At 41.7% G+C, this 22847-nt stretch overlaps 1 protein-coding gene across 3 annotated transcripts in view; it reads left to right on the forward strand.

Moving 5' to 3' along the window:
* PCSK5 (proprotein convertase subtilisin/kexin type 5) overlaps positions 1-22847 on the forward strand; it is a 1225695-nt gene that overhangs the window by 794650 nt on the left and 408198 nt on the right. For all 3 annotated transcript variants that reach the window (XM_069229369.1, XM_069229360.1, XM_069229377.1), the window contains exons 13-14: positions 17202-17338; positions 21293-21436. In XM_069229369.1, the coding sequence (XP_069085470.1) occupies positions 17202-17338; positions 21293-21436 (281 nt within the window). The remainder of the gene's footprint in view (positions 1-17201; positions 17339-21292; positions 21437-22847) is intronic.

Raw genomic sequence — 22847 nt, forward strand, 5'->3', positions numbered from 1 at the left:
AGTTGTAATGCCTGAAGTGCCTTGCCAGGATATTAAAAGAGCATTTGTGTCTGTCCTTGTATAGTTGGTAGATTGTAATGAAGCATTTGTTAGTGGCGGCATGCCCCTGAGCATACTGGTGAGCTGGCTTGTTTCATGTGACTGAAAAGTATTATAAAACTTGAAACTCCTAGAATACAGTCGAAGCATCGTCCAAGCCTATCTGAGGCTTACTTATTTTTGGCCACTGACCGCGAGATACTCGCCAAATAGCAAAGACTTAATGGACAATGTGAATCTGAAATGTGACGTGTGCATAGTTTCCTACAACTTAGAGGCCATCAGGGGAACAAATGATGGTGAAATCTAAAACCTGACAAGACCTCGGCCATTGAAGTAACTCTGGTTCCCTTACCTCCTGGCCCAAGTGCAGAGGATCTTACCCTCAAAGTTGAGACTGCACCCGATGGTCATGCTGAGCAATATGAAAACATTGAGGTTCATATCAGATCTAAAAGGCTCACTTGAAACAAAGATAGATGAAGTGAAAATAAATGTGTGCCTCCTCCTAGCAGATCATCATAAAGAGCTTTCAGAAAGGGTAACAATGAGTCCAGGCTATCCTCAATGCGACCTTCAGTCCACAAACCACAGTCTGAAGTGAATATATTTACGGAGGTAGTGCCGCATCTACAGCACAAAGCCAAAAACGCTGAAAGTCTGTCCTGGAGAAATAATATCTGCATTATGGGCCTTCTTGGAATGGTAGACGGCAGCCTGCTGACCAATTTATGGAAACTTAGCTGGGCACAAGTTGTTTGAGAGTACTTCTCCAACTTTTTGCTATTTACAGGGTGCATCATGATCTGAGGCACCCTCTGTCCCAGGAGCTCTCTCCAAGCCCAGGATAGCCAGACTTCTCGCTTTTAGGGGACGTGTCCAGATTCTGCAGGGGGTTCAACAGCACAGGCCAACTGTATGTACAGGACAATCAGTTGTTTTTATTCCCAGATTAAAGTTCCTTCCTCAAAGTCAAAGTGCACCAAATGGGTATAAAGTATTCCCTGTTGTTTCCAGTGAAGCTGCGGGTGATTAAAGACAATCTAGTGTACTCTCCCGTAGATTGTAAGAATGGCATAGGGCGGGTTAACAAAATGGGTCCTGGGCTTCACCAGCATTTCACTCATGAGCTGACCTGAGATATCTGGAGTGTCACGTAAGTGTGAATTTGTCCAGCAGAGGCGTGTCAACATGTACTATTAGTCTGTTAGTTTGTTAGTCTAGACTTTATCATGGTTACATTAAGATGGAGGAGAGAGGGAGAGAGAGACACTGTCAGCCAACTGTCTACTTGCTTTTGAATGGGCTTTACTAGCTCATCAATGTGGGCTCCGTTGGGGCTTGATCTTATAGGATGCATGGGTGATGCCTGTGCAGTAGCCCCTAGGAGCATGGAAAAGTTGTGGTGGACAGCTGTGCCCTCTTACTGGTTAGAGATGGAAAATGACAGGTACCGATGTCACGCAAAATGTTTATTATTCTCTGTTGCAATGGCTGCATTCAAGGTTGAATATGCTTCTTGAAATGAGGGATCTAGAGGTTGGTGTCAGATATTAAATAACCTGCTCTGTCTGAGTCTGCTGTGATCCTCTAAAATGAATGTTGCAGTGGGGGAATGCACGCCCAAGGGTGCCACTTGAAACTTGAGGCGCTGCATGACGCAGTCTTCCGCACAATTATATCAGAACAAAGAGGTTTGTACTTTGAAAAAAAACTAAGGATGCAGTTCCAGTGTAGCAGTTGAATGAGATTCCATTAAGGTTGAAATCAGGAGGTGTGCATTAAGACCACCTGTGCTGTGAGGGTAACCCTGGACAGAAAGATAAAGGAGACGGAGATGAACATACACCAATCAGAGTGTAGGGCGGTTAGTGATCGCTGCTGTATAAAGGAACTGTGAGCCCAGCTGGAATGCTCTGATTTGAGGAGTGTAAATTATGATGATTACATGGCCGGGAGTCACCAGGAGAGAGATAGAATGAGAAGGCTGCTAGCTTGTTGGGTGGCAGGATCTAAATCTGGCACCAGTATGTGGCATTCGTTTTGGAAACTGGTGGGATTCTGAGCTCACAGTCTAAACATTTCTAATTTCGAGATTAGCTTGTTTGTTTTATGCATGATAAGCTCAAGGTAGCATCACTGAATTGCATCACAGAAGTCATTACGAAAAGCTCAGTTAGATTGATTAATACAAGTGCTTCGTCATAAAAACTATTTTGGAATCAATTCTTTCCACGTTCTAAGTATTAATAATACTCCAGATTGACCTTAGTGTAGATGAAGGTAGTGAGGGCATGGATAGGGCTCCTGCAGTAGGGTATTGGTTCTGGGTTGTGTGAAAACCAGCATCTTCCATAATTCTCAGCAAAGCCAGTTTGAAGGACTAGTACATTGAGAGTTGGAGAACTGCTAATAAGAGTGTGTTACTTTTGACGAATATATCTGAATTGCCCCCTCAACTGCAAGTCGCATAAATTAATCCTTTCTAATCTTACGAGTCTGATATCTGAAGCATTTCACAGAAGAGGTCCTGTCAATCATCTGGAGACACTCCGGGGTGAAGTATACCCTGTGCCTTTATTTAATTTGGATCAGGTATAGCCTGGCAGAAATCACCCTAGCCGCTTTTTTTGCATCCTGTCAATCACTGTAATATAGTGGGACTCAGGGCCTGATTATGACCTTGGCAGAAGGGATACTCCGTCACAAATGTGACGGATGTCCCACCCTCCGTTATACAAGTTCCATAGGATATAATGGAACTTTTAATACGGCGGACAGGATATCTGTCACGTTTGTGACGGAGTATCCCCTCCGACAAGGTTGTAATCAGGCCCTAAGCCTGACTCCTAAGCAAGCCTCTCATTCACCAGCTTATCTGGGTTATTACATTCCAGGGTTCACTACACCTGCAATGTGTTCTTCCTCCCCACTGGGATAGTTATATTCCTGGCTAGTCATGGTTTTTGCCTCAGAAGTATCTGAAGAACTGGATCTTGTGCGTGTAAAAACTCTACAACCAGCTGTAGAAAGGACTTCCTTTGCGATTAATCTCACACGTCGGCATGACATTGTTATAACTAGGCTACACACCAGATTGTAGTTTCCCCAGATATCTCGGTGGTCCCAGCCCCATCCATGGGATAAATTTGTGCGAGCAGTCAGTAACTACCATAGTGATTTGCAGTTGGGCAGAAGGAGTCCGGCCTCCATAGAGCATATGGAGTAAGTTAGTCTCTGTATAATCCATCAGTTCTAGTCTAATGACCGAGTCCTCCTACGGCCCAATAGCCAGACATCGAGCACTGCCCCTTAATCTGCACAATTGCACGGTAGCCATGGCCACTCCTCCATCATACGAGAACCAGACAAATTTATCATAAGCAACTCAGAACAAACTAAAGCATTTCAAAGTGGTAATTCTACACAACCTATACTAGTCATAGAAGAATAACATCTTATATAGGAACACTTTGCCCACAGTCGAGATAGGGAGTGAGTTCTAGTGAAGGAAGATAGTTTTGGGAAGACATCAGGAGGGAAGCCTGGTCACATAGTGCCCAAAGTGAAGGTCACGTAGTGCCCTAACTGAACTGCCAGGCTGTCACTTGTGTACCTTGCTATTTGCATCTATGTTTATTTTTATTATAAAGTACAGATTGTACTACTTCAGGGTAATTTATTCCAAAAACAGTTGTTACTACTTAGCACAATGTAATGTAATATACCACTAGTGCGTGACATCTAAATTACGTGCACGAACAGGTTCCATTAAATAGAAACCAGTGTCATTGCTGCTTTGTCATGCTGACAGATGGGTTTGTTGCCTCTAAATCTTAATTCAAAGGATTTTCAGATGATGTGCGCTGCTTGACACAATGAGGTTCCATAAATAATCTATTCTCCACCAACTGTTGTGACCTGAAGTGAACCTAGTTTGTGTCAGTTGTTGGTCACATGGTTTGCTGTTCAAAAGTTTAAAGTGCAATCGTGCTTTCTGGTGTATTGACGATCTCCAGTGGTTTTGTAAGAACGGTAGCGATTGCATCCCGCTCCTACTGCTAACGGAGACCACAGGGCTCCTGTCTTTCCCTGCACTTCAGTACCTATACTGCGGCTTTAGTCTATCGCCATAAACAGTGTGCCTTTAGGGAATGTGCTTATTGATGGTAACATTAAATAGATTCTGTTGAGGCCCCTGAACAAAGTAATCATTAAATGTGTGATATTCATTGCTTCTCACGTTATGAAATATGTCTTCACCCCATTCGAGCACAACCAACACATAATTATATGGCATAATTTCCCCACACATATTTTCTTAAGGAATGGTATTCCTCCAGTGCCTGATGGACCTTAAACACTAATCTGAGTCTCACTAACACAAAGTATGGTATTTGGAAAGTGTTGATCAGAATTTCCAAAAAGTGGGAAGATGAAAAATAACACATACAATATTTCAATATAGTTTAACGTTAGGTTTCTGGTACGGCAAGAATATCTGAAGCCACAAAATACCAATAATTTAGAATTGTTTCACTTTGAACATGTACATTTTATAATACTATGAGGAAAGGAACACAAACTTGTAATTTTAACCAAAATATTAAGAATGTTTCTGATTGGGGTGTGGATGATATGGTTGTAATATAAACAGCTCCTTTGCTGTCCCACCAAGCCGCTGCACAAAGCAGGATATAGCTGCTTAGTATGGTACTCGAAGGGCTAAGAAACAGTGGTGATCACTCCCCTATAAGAATTATTGGAGTTTGTAGCTGGCTTGTGATGTCAATGAGATGGTTCACTGCTGTGGGATGCAGACATGGACAGATCTGCGCTGATCTGTTGTCCTACAGTTATTTCTGGTCTAGAGACTTGAAGATGACTTGGGCAACCCATATTATTATTACAGGGTTGTCTGTTATACTCTGCTATGCATGTGATGCATTCTGTGTACACTTCCATTGTTCTTGCTTTGCTCAGCCAGGGTGTGAAGTCATGGAATGCTGGTGTGAAAGAGAGAGTGGGCTTAGCAGAGAGGATGCTGCTTCTGGTGGGGTTTCCTTATTAAGAAACTCCTAACTTATCCTGTAACCTTTCAAATAAACGTACAACCTCTACCCTACATGAACTGGCTACTGACTCATACTTACTAAGGAAAGATCTTTGAATAAAGCACCGGCAACAATCTGGGAATTAACCTAAACCTAAGGAAACTTATGAAACAATGAAGTGAAGGAACATTGAAGAAGCAGGAGCAGAAAACAGATGCAAAAAGAGGAAAATTAGGCACCCTGAACTCCACCAGTGTCTTTCCCATCAGACAGCCTGCAGACTCAGAGGGTGGTATACTGAATTGTACACAGATGAACAAAGACACTGTCAAGCAGTAACTGTTTTTGAATCAGGTCTGCTGTGTCTGGTAGGAACTGTCTCAGATGCAGATGTCATTGGTTTGTTATTGAACGAACTACGAATATTGAAGAAGTGGCCTGCTGGACTTCGCATGCACACAGTTGGACAAAATGCAGAGTTTATCTAATCTGTGGAGTGGTTTGCGGTCATCATTTCTGGTGGTGAGTGAACTGGCAGCGAGTATAACAGAGGAGGGCAGTGTGTTACTTAATTTGGGAGGCTGTCTCATGCAGCACGTTGTTGTTATTGCTAAGATTGAGTGTTTACAATTGATTTACTGTGAGCCCCGCCTCACGAGTTTCTTGATGTACTGTTATTTGGAGGTGCGGACAGTTGCCTATGTCATTAAATGCGTTGCCATGGGAAGTGGTTGATCATACGTGCACCAAAAGGGCGATCAGCATGTGTCATCTGTTGAAGGCAGTGTGTGTCATTAAGGGCACATGCTCAGATGGTAAGCAAGATTTACCTCATGCTGCCATAATGGAGGCATGAGCACTTGCATATTAACTCTATATCTTTCCATCATCTGTGGGATTCCAAGAGCAAACTCCTGGGTGTTATGGAACAGAATCCTGAGCGTGCCCTTGTGATCAGTGTTGCCTGGGAACATGTTCGAGCGATTTGCAATGTAACAGCTAAAGACTAGACCACATTTCAACTGTGAGTCAGCGCAATGTGGGAATCATTGGAGTCAGTATGATAGTTTCTGAAAACACATCAAAGCGGTGCACAGTGTCATTATTTGAAGCCAAACCAAACCACACTGCAAGATCAATATAAGAGACATACAGTTTTGCTGATCCTTGCCGGTTTTGTAGGAATAGCTGATTTATACATTTGTGACATTCAGCTGAGCACCTAGAAAACTGTAATGTGCCTTTAAGTATTGGCTCTGATCTCAGGGTATTGTGTGCAGTTTGGGTGAGATATTGCTCACCAGAGTGGAGAACTTTGTGTTACCTGACATGGTTATATTTTTTATGTTATGTTGATTTTGCTGCCACTTATACTCTCATGGGTTCTGTGTGGCATATTCGGGTGAGATATCGATCAGCATTGTAGAGGATTTGGGGTTTGCCATTTTTTTCCAAAACAGATATCATGCTGATTTTGCTACCACAGTATATTTTTTAATTTGTGCCACTTGTTAGGAGAATGTTTTCAATATGTGTTGCATACAATATAATGGTGATGGGTTACATATTATGCCTAGTCGTATTGTGACAATTTTGTGCAATGATATGCTGAAGTTTTACTGATGATCTCTGTTGCCAAAACTATTTTTTAGTTTTGTGTTTGTGCTCCTGTGAGAGTGTGCAGATGTTTTGGTGAGTGGAAGTGACTATGGTTGAATCTGTGTTTTTGTATCCCTGGTTCTGTGGATGGTTACGCAGTAGAGGATGAGTGTACGAAATGTGACCTTGTTCCTGCGAGAGTGCGCAGTACAAGATGTCCTGTTGTTTTGAGATTAGTGTGGGTTGAAAGAAACCTGTTGCTAAATTCACAAGATGTCCTGTTGTTTTGAGATGCATGTCGTTTGAAAGAGACACGTTGCTTAGTTCACAGGATACCCACTGTTCTGGGTTAAGTGTGGGTTGAGAGAGACCCGTTGCTAAGTTCACAATATGCTCTATCATTTGGGATAAGTGTGGGTTGAAAAAGACCAGTTGCTAAATTCACAAGATGTCCTTTTGTTTTGGGATGAGTGTGTGTTGCAAGAGACCCATTGGTAAATTCTTAAGATGTCCTGTTGTTTTGGGATGAGTTTGTGTTGCAAGAGACCCAATGGTAAAATCTTAAGATGTCCTGTTGTTCTGGGATGAGTGTGGGTTGAAAGAGACCAGTTATTATATTCATGGGGTTCTCTGTTCCACAGATTGGATGAGATTTGAAAGATACCCATTGCAAATTACTAGAATGAGGGTTGAAAGACACCTTTGCTTACTGCTATAGTGAGGGTTGAAAGACACCTATTGTGTAACGCACAATTTGCCCTTTTCTCTGTTGATTGAGGGTTTAAAGATACCCATTTTTTGTTTTGTTTTTCCGTTGATTGTTTCTGTTTGGTTGAGTAATAGGTGGTGTGTTATGGCTCCAGTGGGACCTGTACATGAATGTGTTTTTGGTTTTGTATGGTGGAAGGGACTGGATGAGACCACTGTGTGAATAATAATATAGGGTTGAATAATTTATATGGCTTATTGAAGCTAGAGGCTCTTACATTTTCTGCTTCTATTTTCTATCTTATGTTTCCTGTTTGCATGTTATTATTTTCTAAAGGAAGGAGATGTGTTATAATCTGTTATGCTTGTGATGCATTTGGTGCATACCTCCATTGTTCTTTGGTCTGCTCAGCTAGTGTGTGATGTTATGGAATTTTGGTGAGTGACTGGAGGAGTGTGACAGAGAGAGTGGGCTGAGCAGAGAGGGTGCTAGTCCTGCTGGGCGTTCCTTATTAAGTAACTTGGAACTTATCCCATAACCTTTTAAATAAAACTACAACCTCAATTCTACATGAAGGGGCTACCTGAATCCTACTTACTAAGGAAAATCTTTGAATACAACACAGTCCTGCATTGAGTGCCCATATTGTGTGTACTGCTGAGACTGTAGAATATCTATTTTGTGATTTATTTTTTGTATTGATCTTGGCTTGGTTTATTTAGTGAGGCTTCTGAGAAGTTTCGATTTTCCTGTTGGTTTGCAACTGTCTTTTCCTTGAATATGTAGCATTCAGATACTGACTTTGTATCTCCAAACTTTGTATGAATATGTTATACTTGCATCTGTTCTTGTTCTCAACAGGAATTTGCTTCTGTTGCAGTCTGGCAGATTTTTAGATTGTATGTATGCAATAAATAGAGAGTTCAGATTTTTCAGTTTCTCATCTGTTCTACTTATTGGCTTTACATTTTTAACAATCTTGTTTGGATTTACCAGGTCTTGATGGTTAACCACCAAAGTTACTAGCTGGCTGCTTTCTAAGGTTGTAGCAGGCCCTCTCTGTTCATCCTTGATGCGCAATGAAACTCATTCTCAATTCGTCTGATTTACTGTTGTTTCAACTGAAAGCTCAACAGGATTATCCGGGAAGGAAGATCTCAAGAAGCCCGGGTACAGGTCTGGGACTTAGCCATGCAGTGTATCAAGGGGTGCCACGGAGGCCTTCAGTCCTGTCACGCTGATAAGCAGGGTGTGACGAGAGCTTTTCGTGACACTCCTGTTACCATCAGTCTGAGCATAGCCGTTTGTTTCTTGTTTCATATCCATAGCTACGTCTTACTGATAGATGTGCTGTATTTGCAATTGCCCTATGTTGAAGAAGAATTGTCTGGGGTGCTTCCTGTACCTTATATTTTATTTTATTTTAAGCCAGGTGGGAATTACGTGCTCCCTCACTCGTGGACAAAATGTACTTTCATAATCAAAAACAAAAGTTTTGTCTGATGATTAAGTGCTAGAAATGAGTAATATCGCTCAGACCGCTGAAAAGGGGGTGTATATATTTTTGCTGCTTTGGCTGTTACCTATCAACAAATCTCTGGCTCGGGTCCATAGGATGAACACAAAACGATTTTGGCCAAAAAAATGAACACTTTGGGAATAGAACAAGAATAGATCTTAATGGATTTTACTATGCACATCTTAAAGGGACATTCACTTTTAATTACGAACTACTGTTAAGCGACATGTTGAAAGTTATGTCATCGCTTATTGTAGACTTTTGTTGCTTTATGGTGGGGTCATGGTTTTGTTCCGCAAAATCAACGTAGACAAAATATATTTAGTACGTTTTCGGAAGTGTATTTTAAAGTTCCTCCCCCCCTTTAAGCCTCTCAGTTTCTTAAGTGCGATGATCATTTTATGGACACACACATGCTTATGATGTCTTAGCATTACTTTGTTCCCTTCACTCCTCAGTGTTAGCTATCCATTATCCATTATCCATCAACATAGAGCTTCTACATGGAATGGAGGCAACCTCTCTTTATGTGTTTTTTCGAGAAACGCAGCATCTACAGGATTTCAGACTGAGAAGTGTTGAACAAACTATTGAAAAAATTAGATTAATTCCATATTCTAAGCAGTGATAGCAGTTTATCACAATGTCAGTTAAAGGAGCTATCACCATAATCTCGGTCCAGCAACCTTTTATTTCCATGGAGAGTGAAGCTTGAAACTGAGTGAGTTGAGCACCCACTGCAGATGGATTCTTGGTCATAGGTGTTCATTTGGTATGTACAACTGAGTTGTCTGTTGGTATTTTGAATAATTTGTTGTCATCGCGCACATCCGTGGTACTCATTTTATCTGCAGAAGAAAGGAAGGTTGGTTGCGTTCCTTTTTCCTGAATTTAGTCTGGCCTACAGCAGAAACAATGTCACCGGAGCATCCTTTTCAAACAAACATATATGAACACGGAAGGTCTGTTGAAATGTACTGCCGATTTGCACAGTAGATGCCAAAAACGTTTTCATTGTATTCATTTTGACCATTTTAGATGGATGGCTGTCTGAGCCACTCCTGGGCGGATTCAAGCCTGTGACTCGCAGGTCGCCCACAGACCTCTGAAGCCCATTCATTTTCATAGTACACTAGTTTAATACAGGCATACGGCCTGCTGCATAGGAAGCATAGACGTACTGTGAATCAACTGCACCAACACATCACCACCTTTGCCTTGGGTGGGCACCTAGCTTGCTTGGGTGGTGAGCTGTGACTGGGCTCAAATAAATACCCAAGCTGCAAGTCCGCCATGACGTAGAGCGCAGAAACTCTGACACAGCCTCCTTTTCACTGGTGCTGTTGCAGTGCCTACTGCCCTGATTGGTGGGCACCGGTGTTCTCAAAACAGAAGCACAAACCTGTCAGATGGGTGGGGCCAGAGACAGCATTGCCTCCACTTGCTTAGCAGTGCTTGAGGCACGCCACCAGGACAGCTTGCCCCTGTCGACAGCGTCACTGATAGGTCACAAAAATTACAAGAATTAGGTCAAATGGATGGGGTACCATGACATTGAACCCAGAGGAAAGAGGGAAGAGATTGATCTACTGAGACTATCTATTGAGACTAGCTAGTGACAGTGAGTGCATTGAGCTACAGAAGCATCTTCCTAAGGCCTCAGAGAAACCCCTTTGTAGGGCAAATTTACCACCATAGGCTGCCCCCAAGGATATCATGAGTACTGCTTCTATTAGTACCCAAAAGCAAATTACCTCAGTTGATCAGTATTTATAGATCTTTGAGCTGTAATAAAGTACTTGTCTTTTCATTAATCAAATTACAGGATGTAGAGTTATTTTCTGATGGCTGTTTGATACATACGAGGTGCTGAGTTTCTTAACCCAACACGACCCCCCTCAATAAGTCTTGTACTGCTTGACTTTGGTAAGAGTAATACGCCTAAAAGGTGTACTTCGTTATTAGGTTTGGGTAACATAGTATGGTCAAGCCCCAGGACCCCAGTAGTAAATGTCTGTTATTCACACAAACTGAGCCCAGTAATCCCTGGATGCCCCAGGACTCCTGAACAAATCCTGGCATTCACCTTACAATATTGCTGAAAGAACCTAGTTTGACCCCTTAATTTCTGCTTGCCATTTCCAGCAAATACATTTTTCTCTTTAAATGTATTCTTTATTATTAAGTAAATATGTATGTACTCATCATTGCCTCATGTTCCCAGGCACCGTGCCATGTGTCTTCCATAGTGTAGCGTGGTATGCTAACATACACCATTCAGATGTTTCGTATGCAGAGGTATGTTTCGTATGCAGAGGTATGTTTCGTATGCAGAGGTATGTTTCGTATGCAGAGGTATGTTTCGTATGCAGAGGTATGTTTCGTATGCAAGTCACTGTCAGGCACCTAGCCAGGGGTATTTTAGAGGCCACAGACAATAATAACATTAAAGGAAAATCCAAGTGATGGTCTCCCCAGAGCATTCAGGAAACAATTTTGCAATATAGTGAGAACTGAAACAAAACAGTGCGTTAGTGTAATGTTTGGGAAGATAAGTGGCAAATGGCACATTAATAAAGAACAGTTAACTGAAAGCATTGCGTATAATTGCATATCATTTTACAAGTGTCTAAGAATCTCACCATGGATATGATTGTTTTGGGAAAGTTCTTGCTATATTTTCAGACGTACTAAAACTGTAGCTTTAATCGCAACTGGGTGAAAATGTGAAATAGACTTTACAAAGACCTTTAAGGGAGAAATATATGTCAAATGATCTGTTACAAAGCACATTTGGCCACTAACAGTGGTGTCAACCAAATAGAAAAGGTGATTACAAAGTGTCCCACACAGTGGCAGCTCCTCTGTTTGGGTGTAGGAGCATTCCCCCCTTCCCTGCCCCCAGCAGCGGCAGCTGCAAAACCTTTTAAAGAACACGATAATTTACTGTTTATTATCGATTTTTGTGAAAGGGGTTGGGCCACGGGGGTGACGTGTATGAGGGGGGGAATGCTTAGCACTCCCCCTTCACAGCGCATGTGTGTTTGGTCGGCCGTCTCGGGCCGGCCAAACACACATGCACTGTAGGCTCTCTCCAGCCCAGCAACACAGTCTCTCTCCAGCCCAGCAGCACAGTCTCTCTCCAGCCCAGCCGCACAGTTGCTGGGCTGGAGAGAGCCTGCACAGGCTCCCAGTCTGCCTGGGAGTGCCCTGGCTCGGTGCTCCCAGCCAATCCTGATGCTGCTCTAAGCAGCGTCAGTATTTGCACAGGGGATGCTGGGAGCCTGTCCCTTCAGCAGGGGGGGGGGGGGTAAGTGATTTAAAAAAAAAAAAAAAAAAAATGTTTATTCCCTCCCTTCCCCCCTCCCGCACCACCCTGCCCCTTCCGCGGCCGTCGAGCCGCTAATGGTCCCACATGATGTATGTCCCACACCTGGTGTTTCTGACAATCATTAGAGTAAAACCACATGGGGCTGCTGTTTATTTTCTGCAGAAGTTTGTCTGACAATCCTGAAGAATGTAGTAAAGATATTCAATCAGATTGCAGACAGGATCGTTGCAATAGACTGCGTTGATGGGTCTTGCTGTCAAACTGGAAGCACTTGTAGTTATGAGAAAAACAAGCGGCACATGGTGCGTTTTAGAGCACATTAAGCTAATAATATTTCAAACATTTTTCCATATTTTAAATACATATATTCAAGGGTGACCCAAGCAATGTTTGGGGATATGAGCGCCAGTATGTTATAAAACAAATTGATTTAGGAACATAGGTCGAAATCAGTGCAAATGAAAGTCTAATATAAGTTCAGTTTTTGTATGTACAACTCATTCTCCTAATCTTCCCTTTCTAGCCGTTACCCTCACCCTCCTTCAATTTGCTCACTCTCCTTCTTGATCCCTCCTCTTTTGCTAATCTCTTCCATTCCTCCCCTTCCTGCCTTTTCCCTCCTTGCCCTCGCTCCTCTCCCTTTTCTCCACCTTATCCCTCCACCCTCTTTCCAACCATCTTAATCCAACTCCACATCCCTGTCCCTCCTTGTCTCTTTTATCTTCCTCCTAACAAACACATTAACACAAAACACTAAATAACAATTTTAAGGGTAAATCAATCATAACATTTGTCAACCAAGCTCTATTTGAAAAAAAACAATTATCAGGTGGTGCCAAATGGGCTTGAAGGTGACCCAGATCTTCTGAGCTACATGTAGTTATTTACACCACTGTGTCCTTCCTGCCAGCTCTGGGGCCCTGGGAGGCAATGAGATTGGTTTTGCTTACAGCGGGATTTGTGATCTGCTGGGGCATTTTTTTTCTGGAGCTCAGATCCAACCCGTTTGGGCTTTCAGTACAATTAGTACACTCTTTGAACATCTAAGATGCCTCTGTAGAGGCTGTAAGCTCCCCTGCCATGCACTCTGAGAGCAAAGGTGCCGCAAAATGTGTTTACAGCTGGAGACTTGGCAAGGCGGTGCAGAGTTTCTGTATGGTTGATTTATCTAGAGCTACATTTGACTGGACCTGGGTCTAAGGTCAGTGGGTGCTCCGAGTAGCAGGGACGAAGGACGCGAGTAGGAAACTGGCACCCATGATTTGACTATGTGATGAATGCTGCCACTGACAGCTCTCTCGATCAATTAGTACAGTCTTCCAAGGCTGGGACATTCATGACATGGTGCATCAATCACTTTCAGCAGCAGCAAAGTGATTGTTGTTGGCAGTGTCACATGAACACATGTAGAGTGCAGCAGTTATTCGTTAAACTTCATCATTTGCCACACTGGTGAGATCCTTAAGGGAGCTACATTTGATGCTGTTACAGGTTGAGCTGATGAGAGGAGAGTAAATGGTATTGCAGTATTAAGTTACTACACACTGATCTAAATGCTAAGACAGACCGTGTTAAGGAGGTGAACTAAAGCAGCAGAAGCAAAAATGGAGGTATTGTTTTGTAGGATGCTAAGAGTCAAGCAGTAAGTCTCTTGAGGGCTCTAGAAGTTCACCAGAATTTTCCCTTGGGAAGTTGATTAACTTTCAACAGTGCTGGGTGCAGCATTATCAGGATGAAGGCACAGATAAATGGTATCAAACGCTTTGAATCTCTTTGAATCATAGAAGTGTTAGTTATGCTTCTTGCTGAGCTACTGGGGTGGCCAGGACCTATTTAGTATGAAAGTGATTAACAAGATCTAGAGCATTCCCAGTAAGAACTCAAGAGTACTAGATGGGGTGTTTGGACAGCGAGATTTGTTTAGGAAAATTCCTGCAGAAACGTTTGTGGAGCTTACTACGGTGGTACACCAAACATTGTTCATCTGTGGTGCAAATGCATCTACTTGTTTCCCAACAAGTCATTTGACACTGTAGTGGGAAGGAATATTGTTGGTGATCAAGGTTCCGCAGAGCGTGGGGGTTCCAGCAAGTTTCAGATACCATGCAAAACATATGGTCATTATGTGGCAGAAGACTTAAGTTCTGAAGGAAGTCTAGCTGCCGGTTTCTTCTTGTTCAATGTTAAGAACACTGCTGTGTTACATTTTTCTACTTTTCGGAACACGTAGATATGCCTCAATACCATTTCTCGAAGGGGATCAAGTCCAGACCTAAAACCTGCCCTCCTGGGAATATAATTAAGAGAGTTCTCTGCTTGTTGGCTGTCTTGGTACTTTATATGCTTTTCGATTTCCCATTCTTTTTCTCACTGCTTTCTTTTCCTATTTCCTTACGTTCACCGCCTTGCCTCTCCCCGCCACGCTCACAGCTCTTTGGGTTGCTACTAGGGTTTGCAATGTGAAGGACTATTATGGAAAAAGTGACCCATCATTAGCGTCATTTCACTGCCTGTGTAAGGTTTGAGAGGGCATTCTTTGCTGTTGGGACTGCGGCGGCGTGGGGGAGGGTAATTATATCCTTTGCAAGGGTCTGTTAAAAAAAAAATTAGGGCTGGGTACAAATTTATCAGCTGCACAACAGGAGAGCAACTCCCTTAACTGAGCATACCCTGGGAGCTCATATCATTTAGATATCCAGGAATACAAGCATCAGACGACTGAGACAGGTGGACGACCTTAAACCCAGCTAAAATTTTAGTGGACATACAGAACAAGCTAGATGACTAGATATCCATCCCCCATCCATGGCGGCCAAAATAGCCATGGAGAAAATGCTGGTGCTCCTCAAGTGCTTTTTCCTGTTTTAATGTTGAATGTTCCCAATCCCATAGCCTGGGCTCATCTTGAGGGGAAAAGCAGAGCAGAGTTGACATGGAGCAATGCGCAAGGTGGACTTTGGGTCCCTGACTTCAAGGCGTACTATCAGGCCTCGCAATTACAGTTCATGTGGGCTGATACAGCGTAGACATGGCACAGATATGGCAAAGAAGCTCTTTCAGGTGGTCACTGGGCAATTTATCCATTATAGGGCTATTCGCCAGATGGTCTGAAAGACATGGGGCTCCCGACACATTGAACCATGGGTCTCGGTTACGCTGATATTGCTTACATAGACTGACAGTGGTGCAGGGATAATAACATGTCTCTATCAGCAATTTGGATAGATACTGACAAGCCCGTATCACATGCCAAACAGAAATGAGAAATGGACTGCGATTTGCAGTTCCCGGGCAAGCAGTGGCAAGACACACACACACTCATTAAAATCGCAACAATCAACAGTAGATTCTGCATTGTATGCTTAAACTTTGTTCACTTTTCAGATATCACCTCTGCCATGCTCCATAAACTATATAACACAAAGTCACTCCTCTGCCCCAGATATGGTCAGGATGGGGCTATCTACCACCACATCACATGGGCATGCAGCAAAATCTGGGAGTACTGGGAACGGGGGGCAGTCACTTATCGACACAGATTAAACTTCGACCTGCAACACACGCAGTAACTCTTCTTACTGGGTATTGGGTTACCCAGGAAGAAAACCCCTGACAAAAAAAGTTCATTGACTTCGCCCTGCTGCTGGCCAGGCACTGACTGGCTTGTGATGTATTGGCTTAGCGCTCTGATAGTGGAGAGCTAGTTACAGGATGCCGCGGAGTGGTGTACAGCTGAGGTTGTGCAAATGCCACGGATCAGAACTGACCCCAGGCTTAGGGAAGACCTGGGACAATGGCACAGACTGTTTAGGGCACTAAGTTTTCCTCGAGATGAAGGGCAGCAGTGTTAGCACATACGGTGCTCTATCCCCAGATGAGACACCCAGTAACACATGGTGCACGTGATCAAGGACTGCCCCGCCTTCGACTTGCCTCATCCTAATTGCCACACTCAGCAACGCATGCTTCCCTCCTAGCCTTTGATTTATGTACTCCAAAGACGTCATAGCCTGTCCATATGCATGGCGTGTATTGTTTTACTTTTCTGTTGATTGTTGAGAACAGATTTGTTCATATTCATATTTTGTTGATGTTGCAATAGTGCATCCTTCACAACTAAACACTTAATCTGTAACACAACCATCTGCAGCGAAGATGTTGTGCTACATGATGTATTTGAAAATACAACAAATATATTTTTTGTAAAAATGTTTTACAGTACATGTAACAAAGGTGTCCAGAGCAACAATGCAAACATGCTGATAACAGGATTGGGAATTGATGATAAACTAATTTTAACAAATAAAAGTCAGAATTGTTTTATGTATGCGCCTTTCCAAATGTCACTATTTTGGGCACTTCCTCATATCTCAGGTTTACAGATTTGATGTTTGACGAATTAACATGTCTGACTGCAATCTATCAGTGGTGTAGGAATCATAAAGCAGAAGGCATAATGCCAGTTGCTAGTTGACCTATCATTTCTAATGTCTGCTATTTCTTTTCGGCTTTACACTTTGAGGGCTTGTATGAGAGTTGCTCACCAATGTAGTATTTCCAAACAGGACTGCATCCTGAATTGTTTTTGTACCAACACTTAAGATGGTGGTCAAAGCACATTTGTGGAGAATTTGTGTTACAAGTAAGTAACTTGCTCTTGCTCCCTCTGATGTCCTGAATGATGGTGAGGCTATGTTATTTCTTAACTGAATTATATTTTAAGATTATTGTCAGAGAGAGAAGTTTTTTTGTGTTTAAAATAAATGTGATGTACTTGTGATGGGCACATGGATGCTCCAGCCAGAAAAAAGTGCCCCAACATTGCCACTTTTGTTAGGCCCCTGCACCATTTACACTCTTGCATGAACAGAGTTGTGCCTTTTTTAATAGAAGGCCACCAAAGTGAATTTTATAAAGGATATCTTTTCTCTAATGTTCACTGTGTCTCAGGTTGTTTGATCATTCCACGGAAGGCTTCAAGAACTGGGAGTTCATGACCACTCACTGCTGGGGTGAGAAAGCATCCGGCGATTGGATCTTGGAAGTTTATGATACCCCATCACAGCTGCGAAATGTCAAGACACCCGGTATGTGTATAAAGCATGTCGTTTGGTAGATTTTTAAATTGACGTAGGGCCTTATTTAGTGTTTGGTGGATGGAATACTTTGTCACAAACATGTCAGATGTCCCAGAGGCTGTGTACAAATTAATTAAATCCTATGACACTTGTAATTTGGTGGACAGGATACTTCTAATATGGTGGACAGGCTATTTGCCACGATTTGACAGAGTATCACCGGTGTTCCAGCAGTACAATACTAAGCAACTGATGGGGCACCAGCAACACAGGATCTCCAGATTACACAATAATGCTGAAGGGACAGCGCATTTAGCCCTGATTCCAGAGTGTGGGGAGAGGTAGAACAGCACTGGGCACAGGACGTTCTAAATCTTTGCATCAATGTAGCTCCCTTCTCAACAATACATCACCCCTTAGAGGGAAAGAATGGACAGAATCAACACAGTGCACCGCGGAGGCAACATCTGCCTCTGTTGCACATCATTCTGTCATGCTATCTCACTTCTAAGTATGTGAAAATGGTATATGAGATTGAGGTGCTGGTAAGCTTGTTGAATAATGAAAGGCAGTGATCAGGAGTACTGGCATTTTTTTACTAAAGTTCAGTTTGTTAGATTATTGCACCAGGGAACACGTCGCAGTGGTACATTAACTATAGCTACCATGTTAGACTCCATCGCAACAAGAGGACCGAGGCCGCAGTGGAGTGACGTGGCTCAGGGCCTGAGCTGTCTGTATGGGCCTTAGCATATTCAAAGCGTTAGGGACTGCAGGTATTTCACGGGCCTGCAGCACCCGTTTAAGCTGACCTCGCTCCTTGAAAGAATGACAACAATGCAGCCCACACACTGCCTAGGGGACCTGTCGGCCCACCTGATCTCCCCACACAATGCACTCTCAGGACAGGACTTGTCACATCCACGATGATTGGAATTTTGGGATTCCAGGAAGACAAACACAGCATTTAGCATCTGAAAAAATATGGTTTCTGAAATGATATACTGTCTTGTCCTCCTGTCGCACGAGGAAGAGATGTACGGTACCTCTGTGGATAGGCGGTCATGTTAAGTGTTGATCCCCTCCGCTTCTTTGGTGGTGCGCACATAATTCAACGAGTGAAAAGAGCACCATCTACCGCTGCAATCACCTAACAGCACAGGATGTAAGCTACTTGGAAATATGGCCGTTTTTGTGTCGCTTTCAGCAACGTTTGCTTCTGGCATTATCTTCAGAGGGCAAAGAGCTGCTGTTTTTTTTTTGTGTTTTTTTTAAGAATGTGGTTTCTTATATTTGTCTAACTTTGTACCTTTCGGGATTGGAGACACATTTACTAGAAACTGAATTTCAGGATACGACGGTGTTCACTAAGATAAATATTTAGCTAAATCTTTCAAAACATATTGTTGGCTGATGGATAAATCCAGCCTTCCACTGGCAGACTTAATAATTAAACTTACTAACTTCGGATCCGAAGACTTAGTGCAACATTCTCTGACAATAATTTAATAGTATATAGCTGCCTTTAGAAAGCATGTAACGTGTCTTAACTAATCTTTCAGATGTCAGTAGCATACCATCATGTATTTTGCTTCACTTCTAGAAGAGGAAATCAGTAATTCTGGTTGGTATACATACTTTTTTCAGTGACTAAAATGAGCCAATTACCATTTGATGGGACTGTGATATACTAACTTACTTTACGGAGGTATTGGCATAATCAATAAATGGAGTTTGGTGACCTTATAAAGGAACACTGCTTTAGGCCTTTTTCCTCTATATGGTCACAAAACTCCTTGCTGACTTGCAATATCCTTATAATGTGTGACAGGAGGTACTTTATGCCATATATAATACTCAGGATCTTGCAATCCCTGTATGAAAGCCTGTTCCTAACTTCCTTATTACAGGTAACTTGTGACCTCTCGAGTCACCTGTAATAACAAAATGACATGGCTGCTCAGCTGTAATAAAGTATAATAGTTGAGTTGTGATGTCATAATGCCTCCTGCCACAGCCAGAAGGTAGAATGAAAAGCAGGTCACAAATCATAATTACATCTGCAGTTTAAACAACTTAACAAAAAACTGGCGTCTAATCTGTTCTTCTAAAATGTACAGTGATGAGCAGAAAATGGATAATTACGCCACTATGTTTATGTTTTGAACTGCAAAAGTCATTGCATAAAAAATAAAATCGCCTTGCCTTTTTCTACACATTTTGAGCCTCAGCAGTAATTTAATTTACGTTAAACATAATCTAATATCTTTTGCAGCTAATTACTGACTTTCACTACGTTTGCCTTTTATTCTCCTTGTCTGCAAGCATGTGTTAACATTTATATGAAAGAGCAAGAGTAGTAGAATGATTTAAGTAATTTCTGGGGAAGGGTGATGGTGTGACCATGTATTTCAAGGAACAAAATAACCTCTACCATGCATTAAAAGTATTGCAGTCCCCTCGGAGTTCCATGACCTTTTAAAGGAACTCATCTTTTGGCCTCTTTCCTGTACATGGTCTTTAAACTTCTAGGTGATGTTCATTTTAACAGCAAGGATTTCGCTACTGAAAAATTGAGGAAAGATAAATCAATGTTCAAAATTTATAAATTAACATCAAATATTGCGAATCTTGAAAATCTGTGTTTATACAATACAACTTTACACCTCATTTTATTATACCCATTATTATATTCCTTACACATGTATTCCCTTACTTTGTATTTGCATATGTATTTATTACTCTAGGTCTACTGTACTAGAGAAAAGATAGATAAATAAATGTAAAAAAAATAGAAAAATGTACTCTTGTAAGCTTTACTGTCTCCCCATCATCCTATGTATCTATCAATTTGTCCTCCATCCCCACTGACTCATCCCAAACCCATTCTACTACTTTGTTCACCCAAATATCCCTGCCTAAGCTCTTCCCTCTTCTACCGCATCAAGCTCACCCCAAACCTCAGTTTACTGATCTCCCAAACAACCCTACTAAATTCTCCCTCACTTATCTCACCTTTGACTCATCCAAAATCCCTTCTACTATAATCCCCCTAATCCCTTTCCACAGACTATTCCCTTCTCCATCTCTCTTTTACTCATCCCAAACCTCATCCTATTACTATAAACTCCAAATTAACCCTTCTGGATTCTTCCCTCCTCTATCCCTCCATTACTCTTGTCAGTCCAACAAACAAACTCACATATCCTCTGCTCAGATTAACTCATAATAATACTTATACTGTACTCATATTTTCCTATACTAATCCAGCACTAATTCCTCTTGGGTTCTGGAGTAGCGTTCGATGCCTCGTCAAGGTAGTAAGCTCTATATAAATACAATTCCAATTACAGTAAATTAATACTGTATGGCAGGGGTTACTTTATCAGTTATGGTGGAGCTCATAGAAACAAAGTACATGTATAAAAAACAAAAGCTGAAATAGATATTCAAATAACGGGGGACTTCTAGAATATGCTAATAATACTAAAAGATAATTATATGTTTGAATGCAACATTTTTGTTTGTGTGGTCTCAATTTTTTTTTACATGCTATAGTTATATTGATGGCCACTTATGTGACAGCAATGCCAAATAGAGCCTGTAACATTTTGAATTTTTTAACCTAGCTCCTACAGCAAAACCGCTGATAAACACAGGACCCCTACTGTAGTCATTTTAGCAATAGTGTTAATGTATGAATTGTAAGGTTTAAATATAGACACACTTATGGAGCAGCTGCAAATGTGAACTCGTATGCGAATATAGAATGTTTAATCATTAAAGCGGATATTAGTTTATTAACCTTGTTTATACCTAAATAAGCCCCTCTTTCTCACCTTCGTCAGTAATTCTGGCTCTTTTTGGGTCTGGTTGACACCATACCAGGCATTAATTTCAGACTATCTGCTTAGTTTTAGAGCTGCACTAGATTGTAACCTTTGGCATTTTCTTCACTCTAAGGCAAATTGAAAGAGTGGTCTCTTGTTCTCTATGGCACATCAATACAGCCCTACTCTTCACGGAATGATTTTCCCAAAGTGGAGCGAGTGCGTTCCAGCCCAGTGGAAGAGCCCTCAGAAGACTACAGCTTGGACGAGTACGGAGGTGAGAGAAGTGATCATTTTATGTCGCTGTTTCTCCTCTGGTAGGTAATGGCCTCTTTATGGTGATATATTGTATATTTAATGCAATGCATATCCTGTGGCCAAACCAGCAAAGGGGAATTTAGTAATGCTCTCAAGGTTTTGAAGTAGCCTCTTGAATCGCCTAGGAATGGCGTTATTGGTGATCATTTTTATTCTGAGGTGAGGTGGTGGAGACAAGATTACAGTAGAAATAGCCACTGTCTTCGCTAAATGAAGACAATGAAGAATACTGAGAGTCAGCAAACGTGTTGCCAGTAAATGAATGGAAGAGAGCAATAAACTGTTGCTGGAAGATGAAGGAACCAATTAATCAAACCAGATGATGCCCACAAACAAATAGGAATATCCAGGGACAATGCTAGGATTTTTCTAACCTTTCTAAGATATAGACTCCTATCAGTTTATTGGTAGGCAAGATTAAAAAATGTTTTCCTTTTAAGGTGACACATTTTAAAATATGCTTTTGTGTAAGATTAGATATTTATCTGTGCTCAAAAATCAATTACATTATTTATTAAAAAAAGGGAAATCCGTTTTGTAACTTGCAATTACATTGTCAGTAACCTATTTCTAAAGCAAAATGATGGGCTGTGAATTTCAAGTAATTATTGGCCAAACGACTGATCGGAAGACACTGTTTTGCTCAATGGAGGATGTTTCATGGTGAAACCCTTCTGTAATCTGTTTGCACCACCCCATGTCTTCTTCTGCATCATGTTTAGTGTGATTTTGACTATTGACCTTGAGTAGTCCATATCCAACCATTTCTTCCAAGTACTTGCCAAAGATGTCTAGGCAAATGTGTACTATCGATAGAAAACGTAAGTGAAACTAATGTTTTTATACCTTCGTGGCTAAAAGAATTGAGACAATTAGGACCTTAAAAATGCACGTGTATTGCATTAATTCATGACCAGTGCAACTTAACCTACTATCATTCTAAGTGTAGGAATGCATGTGCCTCTCTTTAGTGTTTTTTTCATTTGTGAAATTTGTGTGCGCTGAGGGGGAAGCACGGTGTCAAGGAATGGTTGTACCTTTTATTGTACATCACATTAAACATGCCTCTTTATTCCTGTGGTGTGCAGTTTGGACCAAGCGTGCGGCTAGCCTGAATATAGAAATCATGACTTGATTGCTTAAGTTTAAATGCAACAAAGAGTATCCCAAGCATAAAATATGTTAAGAAAAGGTTTTATGAGATGGGAATTGCAAACTATTTTGTAACCTTGCTGGATATAAGCAAAATGGATCTGAACATATTGTTGATTAACCATATTACTCATGCAAAGGAGGTGCTGGAACTGCAGAGTTCCTCCAATGTGAGACATTAATCCCTCCTAATAATCGGTAGTATTCAGCAATACTCA

This window comes from Pleurodeles waltl, chromosome 1_1 (assembly GCF_031143425.1).
Source record: "Pleurodeles waltl isolate 20211129_DDA chromosome 1_1, aPleWal1.hap1.20221129, whole genome shotgun sequence".
Classification (NCBI taxonomy): domain Eukaryota; kingdom Metazoa; phylum Chordata; class Amphibia; order Caudata; family Salamandridae; genus Pleurodeles; species Pleurodeles waltl.